Source organism: Dendronephthya gigantea, unplaced genomic scaffold (assembly GCF_004324835.1).
Source record: "Dendronephthya gigantea isolate DGI-Jeju-01 unplaced genomic scaffold, DenGig_1.0 000009F, whole genome shotgun sequence".
NCBI lineage: Eukaryota > Metazoa > Cnidaria > Anthozoa > Malacalcyonacea > Nephtheidae > Dendronephthya > Dendronephthya gigantea.
In genome coordinates, this window is record NW_021163019.1 from 2,668,629 (window position 1) to 2,677,026 (window position 8,398).

The 8,398-nt window shown below is 38.9% G+C and overlaps 3 protein-coding genes across 3 annotated transcripts; 2 read left to right on the top strand and 1 right to left on the bottom strand.

Moving 5' to 3' along the window:
* Positions 1–415: 415 nt before the first annotated feature.
* Positions 416–3,454, bottom strand: LOC114517576. Its single transcript, XM_028537362.1, has 2 exons — positions 2,740–3,454; positions 416–2,017 (listed from the first exon to the last, which is right to left on the bottom strand). Exons 1-2 carry the CDS (start codon positions 3,320–3,322, stop codon positions 1,587–1,589), a joined length of 1,014 nt encoding a protein of 337 aa, XP_028393163.1. The 5' UTR covers positions 3,323–3,454; the 3' UTR covers positions 416–1,586.
* An 11-nt stretch (positions 3,455–3,465) lies between these two features.
* On the top strand, positions 3,466–6,715 carry LOC114517575 (LETM1 domain-containing protein 1-like). Its single transcript, XM_028537361.1, has 7 exons — positions 3,466–4,141; positions 4,388–4,470; positions 4,753–4,936; positions 5,092–5,184; positions 5,496–5,648; positions 5,929–6,025; positions 6,208–6,715. The coding sequence occupies exons 1-7, from the start codon at positions 3,722–3,724 to the stop codon at positions 6,300–6,302; spliced, it is 1,125 nt and encodes a 374-aa protein (XP_028393162.1). The 5' UTR covers positions 3,466–3,721; the 3' UTR covers positions 6,303–6,715.
* Positions 6,716–7,004: 289 nt separating this feature from the next.
* Positions 7,005–8,313, top strand: LOC114517577 (cysteine/serine-rich nuclear protein 1-like). Its single transcript, XM_028537363.1, has one exon. The coding sequence runs from the start codon at positions 7,196–7,198 to the stop codon at positions 7,745–7,747; it is 552 nt and encodes a 183-aa protein (XP_028393164.1). The 5' UTR covers positions 7,005–7,195; the 3' UTR covers positions 7,748–8,313.
* The last annotated feature ends 85 nt before the right edge of the window (positions 8,314–8,398 follow it).

An 8,398-nucleotide genomic window follows, 5' to 3' on the forward strand; every position in this document is an offset into this window, starting at 1 on the left:
AAAACGCTAGCTAAAAAACCACCTTTGGTGCTAGCTAAAATGGATCGCCAGAAACTTTGTAGTTCAGCCAAAAAGAGCAAACCCATATTAGTCAAAATACGATGCCACCCAAACAATTTCGAAGAGAAGATAAAATCTAAAACGATGTAAATCTTATCAAGTAACATTTCGCTATATTTGCTGGCGTGGATACTTTAAGTAACAATTTAAATGCCAAAATTTAACAGGCATATTTATATTCCCTGTCAGATTCCCTTCGTTTATCAACCAGTAAATCATATCACATGTTCAAATGACTAAAGTGCTTTCTACAAACAGTGTTTTACATAGTAAATATCATATCCATGTATGGTTATCAGAAATCATCGACAAATTATAAGCAAAACCATCTTTAAACGACGGCGCTTACCTTTCTTTGAAGAAGTTTCCACAGAATTTTTCGGCCAATTTAAAATTTATTTCAGGTTTTAATACCGGTGTCCAGCAATAACCACAGGATCATACAAGCTCTGCTCTCTGAGTCGCAAGGTTATAAAAAGATCTCAGCGATTTTTTTTTATATATTCCCCTCTGCTGTGTGGTCGCTTCCTATTGGTGATATGTCAATTATTTCGCTCAGGAAGCGAAGACCTTGGTATACCGAAATGGTCGCGGTTTTATTGCATGTTTCACATCTGTTGAACAGGCAAAAATTCCTTTCAAAATACGACTTTTTCTACCCCCTAAAACAGGGATTTACTTGCTTATTAAAAAGGGCAGGTTTTTTTAGGGTTCTATATTGTTTCTTGCTAGTTTTTGAGGGCAGTCGTGAGATTTAGATTTTTTCAACTATTGCTCTGTCTAATGAGTTTCGCTTAATTTGTTTACAAAAGTTTTCAATTCTGGCTGGGAATGCTAAATTGTAAATATCATTTAGATTGTGGTATGGTTTAATCTCCACGGTCATGCCCTGAAACGCGGGGGTCCAGTAATTTCTCCCCGTTGCACATGAGATCAGCAATTTTTAAAATTCTACGTAATTTAAATAGAAGCGTTTTGCACTCTCTTGGCATGTAACTCATCCATAACGGCAGTCCAACACTCGTCATTATCTCATAACATTGTGAATAGCTATAATTGAGTTTTTAAGGGATATTTCTCAAAAGTGTGTTAGTTTGCGTCATTTGAGCCAAAGCTACAAAAGACGACTCGCGTAGAACAAGAAAACATTCAATCAAATAAACAAAAATTTCTAGCCTAGTCTCCTGGTGTTCACATTACGCAATTGCGCGCACGGACCCACCACGAAGCAATTAGCATAAAGAGCGAAGTTTTATCATATTTACCATATTATCCGACAGATATCCTAATGATTGCGTCTGATTTCACCCTCCCACTTTATTACCAACAGATTAGCGCAATAAATAGTCTTTTTGCCAAAACAAACAATTCGTATATACCATAAGAATAAAAACATCAAAGTTTCCATTGTTTGAATTTTTTGAAATAAAAAATCCATATCTAATTTTAGATCCCAATGACAAATACACGTTTATACAAGTCATCACTTCACGTCTACAATTTATTCTATACATATCTTTGTTTCTTTATTTAGAAAGCAAATAAATCATTAAACAAACAGAACTAGCTACAGTAGCGATCACATTTGCTTGTGACCACCATATTACATCTTCCATCCCCCTACTGAGGCCTGCAGAATTAAGTGAATTCTCTGAATTTGAGATGTTTTCATCGTTACGCTCTTGTATTCCCGAAACAAGCGTTTCTTTATCGAAGAATTTATCAACTTTTGCATCGATCGCCCCTAAAACTTTTCTGTTTTCATTCAGTAGGGCAAAGAATTCGTTCGGTCGCTGGTCTTGAGTTGCTTCAGTGGTGGTAGTCTGATGTTGTTCAGGCATAAGAAGTATTCTGATTTCTTCCATAGCTTTGCGGAGAAATACTTCGTTATTTTCTTGCACCGTTGATTTTATTTGCTTCATTCTTTTTAAATTGATTATTGTTGAACCGAGAATACCTGAGAGAAAAACCTTAATTTTAGTTGTCATTTCGGGAGACTTCTTTACCATGGTAAATATGTTTAGAGGTGATCGTGTTTGTGATGAAAGAATTAGGCTATAACTAAACTAACCTGGGAAAAGCAGAAGAAACAAAGTGTAGTTTGTCTGAAGAATGAGTTTTTTCGACATAGTGACATACGGTGGTCAATTGAATGTAGACTTGTAGTGTAAACGGGGTCTCTTGCCATCATTAGCTTGTCTTGAAGATGATTTTTGAATAATAATGCAGGTAAAAACAATATCTACCGTTCTTGATTTTGAATAATAATGCAGGTAAAACAATATGAACTGTTCTTACTTAATATGAACTGCGCAAGAAAGGAAACTTTGAAGTCCTCACACAGGTAAGATTAGATTTCTGTTTCCTGTCTGGATCGCTGTGAAATATGCGTATATTGGCGTACGGGGCCCTGTTTACTATCGCTTGTTTTCGTTTCGTAATCAGGGGAAAGCTTTTTTAACCCCATCGGCGATAAAACTACGGAATATGACGAGTTACTCAAGATGAAGGATGTCTATTATTAGGCTTTAGAATATAGAGTATAATTTGATGTTTTTGTCAGAAATATTTTCGTCCGAAAACTGGACGATACACCGTATCCGCGGGGGGGGATATTATACACCGTATCCGGGGGGGGGGTTAGAAAGAGAGCTGAGATTTACATAATCCAAGACCAACCTAAAACTGCGCCGAACGCAGAAGCAATAATCGACCAATATTTCGTCCGTTCAGCCCTACTTCTTTCCTCCTCATGAGAGGCTCTCACCGCTGCGGATAACGCCGAAAACTGATCTCGCTCATTCGTCTCAAGCATTTCCAAATCCAACTTAGCTTTTCGCTCTGCGATTAAAGCTTTATGTTCCTCCGTCGCCAGCTGTAAATAACGTTCATCCTCTCGCGGGATCCGGTCGAGTTTATTTCTGAGGTCACGCAGTTCATTTTGTAGCCGAAGAAGTTCTGTTCTGATCTCACCGACTTCTCTTCTGCTCGTCATAAACTTGTCTTCAGCTTCTTGGACTAAATTCTGTGCGCTGCGCACTTCGGTAATGCCCAGAACGCTGTCGAATTGCTTTGTAATTAACCTTACTTTTTCCGTAAACACCGTGGCAATCTTACTGCTCGTAGTGGTCGAAGTCTTACGAGAATTTGCTTTCCAATGTTCGATTTGAAACGGAATATATCTGTACACCGGCAGTTTAGAACTACCGGTTTGTGCCGTTAATATACTACTTCTCTTTAAAATACTTCTGTGTATCATCATTATAGCCTAAAATAATAGAATCACCCAGAAAATGTTTACTAAACGTCCAGTAACTGCTAAGAAAGTAGCATAAACCGATATTTTGATACCGAAACTCCTAATTTCTAGCGGCCATATTGGAATGTTTAGTTTTCTGGCGGTGCGGGGGACTGAGACAGACTACCAGCAGTAACTAATTTTGTTAATAATTTTGATTTTTTTTAACTGTTTTTTTGCAATTTAGTAATCATTTAAAGAGAAAATAAATAATACAAACTAAGCCTTGTATCTTCATTTTGCAACTGCACTATCCCTTTTTAGTTTTTACTGAAAAAAAATGAATAGAAATGTTGAAAATCCTCGAAAATCGAAACGAAACAGTAGCCTGTTGCGGTCAGTGGTAATCCGGGGGAAAACAAAATGGCGGTGAATGCTGCAAGTTTTGTGCACAAAAATTGTAGTCGTTTAACGAGAAATAGTTTTGTTAATCTTTCAAATTTATTTTATAGCAATATCTTTCGATGTAAGCATTTAGGAACGCTGAGCACATCGAATATATTTTCATTAGAGACGGGAGGGCGTCGCCATATTTGTACCCAAGGAGTGACATACGGTCGGTTGTTTAAACTTGATCATTTAGTCTTTCGTTGTTCAAGCACAGACGCGACAACTGTAGCGGGCAGAGTGCAAAAGTTTAGAAAGCTGTTGTATGATTTTTATCTTGGAGGCAAAGCTTTGTTCCAAGATGTTAAATCGACCTGGAAGATCAGACAAAAACTTCGCCAAAATAGTTGGAATTATGACGTTTTGCAGAGAAGCGAATTGTGGACAATGTTTAAGGTGATTGTGGTTTCTTATTATCATTGGTAAGAGCTAGAGTTAGGACGGATCTATATCTCCAATCAGTGGCTCGCTTCGATAACCACAGGCCTGCGGATGGATAGAGTCATAGACGGATAGATCTGTTCTTTCTCCAACTCAGGTTTAAAGAAAGTGTTGCCTTTGAGTTCCCTCTTGCACAATGGTTTAGGATTCAATACAGAAATAATACCACTTCACATAACTATTTACCATTTCATAATTTAGACTCAAAAGAATGTCAAAAAGACTCTCCCAATCATAGCATTATCGTTTCTTCCTGTGATCGGCTATCTTGGACCTATCATCGGGTAGGTATCCTGAAATCCAATACTTGACCTAATGCTAGTAACTGTCTGCTGGGGCCAGTTGCATAAAATGCTAGTTAACCTTTAAAATGTTAGCTAACCTGTTGTTAGTGGCAGAATTGGCCAATCAGAGTCAAATATTTCTGAGTTAACTAGGATGTAACAAAATGTAGTTAAGTTTTATACAAGCAGCCCCTGACATTCATGATAATTTGAATTTTCTCTTTCCTTCTTGTTTCTGTCTTTTGGCTTGCATTATAAAATTGACAAACACATTTGCTAAAGGTTCTTGAGGCCACGGCAATTTCTTTCTGATCATTTCTGGACTGAGAAACAAAAGAAGAAGTTCAAAGCTTTGGACAGTAAGGAAAGAATAGAGTGCAGAAATGCAATATTTCACATCATCCACGAGGAAACTAAAAAACCAGGAAATGAAGAGCATCAGTTGTTGCACAAAATAACTGCCAGAGTAAGTAAGGACTTTATATTATTGTAATATTACCGGAGACTTTATTTGCCTGAGAAGCACCTAACCACACGTGGCAGTAATAACTTTATTTCGCTAATATAGAAACAGAAAACACATTCAAGTAGTTGTGTTACTACATCATGTATTTCTGCTAGGCTGATCTAGACGACGATGCACCTTTTGAAAAGACCTTTTCAGCCTTCTCAAGCGGAGGTTTCGAGTTAAACAATCTTGAACATGTTCACCTGGTGAGTGTCTGGATCAACTGAAGTTGATGCCCTTTCTCTTGCAATGGGGTCATTTGCTTCTATAACAAATTTTTGACTTGATGTATACACTGTGCTACCAAAGATTTTCTCATGAAAAAGATGCAGCTCATGCTAGATTCAATAGTGTTTTCACATTTTCCATTTGCAATGCAGAAAGTTCTGTGCTAACTTCTGTGACAGTCTTTGTATTTGAGCCGATAATTCCTTTGCATTTGAGAAGGAACTAAGATGTTTTCCATGAAAAAGACGCAGTGCCGTATTTTAAATGTTTATATTTTTCGTTTCCAAAGAAAAAGCTGTGTTCTTTTTGGATTCTGAGATCATTATGGCCTAGCTTCATGTTAAAACGAAGTTTGAAAAATGAGATGTTCGTCATTCACAGAGACGACATCGCTCTAGCCCGCGAAGGAGTTGAAACGCTGGACGAAAAACAGTTGAAAGAGGTAAAAAAATTAAGCTGATTTGTGGAAGTAAAACTAGGAGGGTTTAACCTGTGCTTTAACCCCATTTACTTCAGGCCGGAGAGTCGGGGGAAGGGGGCAAGATGCCCGGGACCTCTCCTTCTCGTTCTACTATTCTTGTTTACCCTAGATTCACTACTGGACCTACCCTTACAACTTACAACTTAATTTTGGATAACATCAAGTACCATGCATGCTAAGTAAGAGTCGAAATCTTTAACACTGCTTGAACCGTAGTGAAATTCCTTTTTCCAACATCTAGGCCTGCCACGTGCGTGGACTGGATACATCACATACCTCCCAGGAAGATCTACAAATTTGGCTCAAAAGTTGGCTGGAGCTTACCAAAGATGTATCAGGTATTTGGCATCTCTATTATTAAGGCCTTCTCTTTCCCGGTAGAAATGAAGACTCCAGCAGTTCACCGCTGGAAGGTGATGATCGCGCGCTGTTAGTTGAAAAATGTGTTCGCTAAGAAATTGAATCAAGAAAATTATGTAGCAGGTCGGATGAAATTTTAAGGTAATCCTGTTCTTTTTAGATAACGAGACTTCATATCTTGCCCATCATGCTGTGTTTAAGGCCCTGGACGTTCAAGAAACGGTAAACGAGCGATCGAGAAGTCAGGTCAGGTGACTACTATAGGCATGCAGACGTGGTAACTGGTAAGCATCAGGAAATTGCTGAAAATTCGCAATTTTTAAATCAACTGTAATCCAAGGCGCAGTACTTTTGCGTATAGCATAAACATTGCAAAGACTGTGCTGACCAATAACTGCCACATATGGCACTAACTGTATCACGAACAACAGACCGCACGAATCATGATGTCATCTGCGCGAGCAGAATTCCCTGCGAGAAGGGAATGGTGTAAGTTACGCAGATTAAACACGGTTGGAAGTCATGATACAATAGGTCGATCAATGAAGCCAATTATCATTTATTTCATTTAGGCTATTTTGCCCTCTAACTTGTGAAACATCTGGTTTAAATTAAATATTTGCACATACTCATGTGACATATAACATATCCATAGATTTGGTATTATTCGCTCTAATAGATCCAGGGTTTTGCCCTTAGGGTCAGCTGTAAGCTGAATAAATGCTGCATGAATTCCTCTTGAAAATTCGAACTACGTAAAACCTTTTCCGGAAAATCGTCATAGCCACACCACAAAATCGTGGTGGAAAGCATTCAAAGCAGTAATTTCGTTGAAAATCCGGTCCGTATCGTCGAAACGGAGCCATAGGTCTGACCGCTGATGCGTATTTTGAATGCAGCCACCTGCATTGGCATTCTTCCAAAAACGTTGAAGCCTTACAAAGCTAGTATGGACATAACCTAGTAACCGTCTCATGCCATGACGGAAATAGACTGTGCTCGAATGAATACTTATCCATTTAAAAGGCTGGCTGTCGTATCGGGTCACTATTGGTCGGGTCATTGTGTGATTTAATGTTTTGGCTTGCTTCGTTCCGAGATATATTACGAGTCTATTAAGAGCTGGGGTCTCGACTCACAGATGTTGAATGGCGAAGAGAAAGTACGAAGACGATGTGGACGACGATCGGGTTAAAAAATACGCGAAGAAATCTGTACATTACGGCGATGTAACCGTGTTTTACTTTCAGCGAGTTCAAAGCTTTAGCTGTATTCCTTCTCTCGGGGGAGTCGCCCTCGGCTTGTCATCAAGACATATATACTCAGAACGATGTAAGATAGTCGACGAATTCCCGACGTATAAAAGGGAGCCTTTGCCGTCGAAAATACGACAAAAGTTGCTGCGTTTGGCCGGGGTTAGGAAATGGAAAAAACCCGAACTAAAAACAGCTCGCGATATAAGAATATCGCGGCTGAACTGTGGCTGTAGCTGTGGTGAATATTGCTTTCCACAAACATGTAGTTGTTGTCTCAATGGCATTGGATGCCAGGTCGACGAAGGAACGTTTCCCTGTAGCTGTCGCCCAAATTGTTGTTTAAACTCTCAAGGAAGACACGAATATAGCGCTGTGAACATTGCAAAGCACTGCACGGAGACCTTGGCCCGGGTTCGGACGAACATTGATAGTCTTGATAGTTGATATCAACATTTTGCCTGTGTAATAAATTAGCATTTATCAATTTTTTAAGATCGACTGTGCGTTGGCTACAGCGAAATTTAGGAAATTATTCAAAATACTATAAATATTGGAGTATATTTAAATTCAGGAATTGTATTTAGGAATTGTGCACCAGTTGCAGTGAAAATTGAAGCATTTGAAGGGGGAAACTTTTATAAATAAAAGCAGCTGAATGCAAATTTATGGTTTGTTGTATTGTGAACTCTTTAAGCTCATTGAATAAGAATTGCTTGCGGGGTTTTCCCTGGAATGAATACCAAACATATCATGTGACCCAGTAGGTTACTTGCCCGCACGCGGGGTCTTCCGCTCTTCCATGCGGGCTGTGGAGCCCGTTTTTAGTCGACTCGTCCACAGTCTCTCAGGTTCAGTCAAGGAGTGACAAGGACATCAACCTTCTTTTCTCAGGCCAACTCAGAACCAAGAACGGCGTATCTTCATCAGCCGCATTCTCATTGGAGAGAGGCTTATTACCTCCCGGAAATATTTCTAATAATACAGATTTTCTAACCACACACTTTCGGCCGCTCACGATGACGAGCATCTGCTTTTTTGGGGGTACTTTTTAATTTTCCTAAATAGGTTTAAAATTGTTTAAACAATTATAACAAT

Coding starts and splice junctions, on each gene's coding strand:
- LOC114517576 (XM_028537362.1), bottom strand. CDS start 3,322: ATGATGATACACAGAAGTATTTTAAAGAGAAGTAGTATATTAACGGCA. Junction 2,018..2,739: donor TGCGTTCGGCGCAGTTTTAG/GTTGGTCTTGGA, acceptor TTTTTCTCTCAG/GTATTCTCGGTTCAACAATA.
- LOC114517575 (XM_028537361.1), top strand. CDS start 3,722: ATGGCGGTGAATGCTGCAAGTTTTGTGCACAAAAATTGTAGTCGTTTA. Junction 4,471..4,752: donor TATCTTGGACCTATCATCGG/GTAGGTATCCTG, acceptor CATTTGCTAAAG/GTTCTTGAGGCCACGGCAAT. Junction 5,185..5,495: donor ATCTTGAACATGTTCACCTG/GTGAGTGTCTGG, acceptor TCGTTTCCAAAG/AAAAAGCTGTGTTCTTTTTG.
- LOC114517577 (XM_028537363.1), top strand. CDS start 7,196: ATGGCGAAGAGAAAGTACGAAGACGATGTGGACGACGATCGGGTTAAA.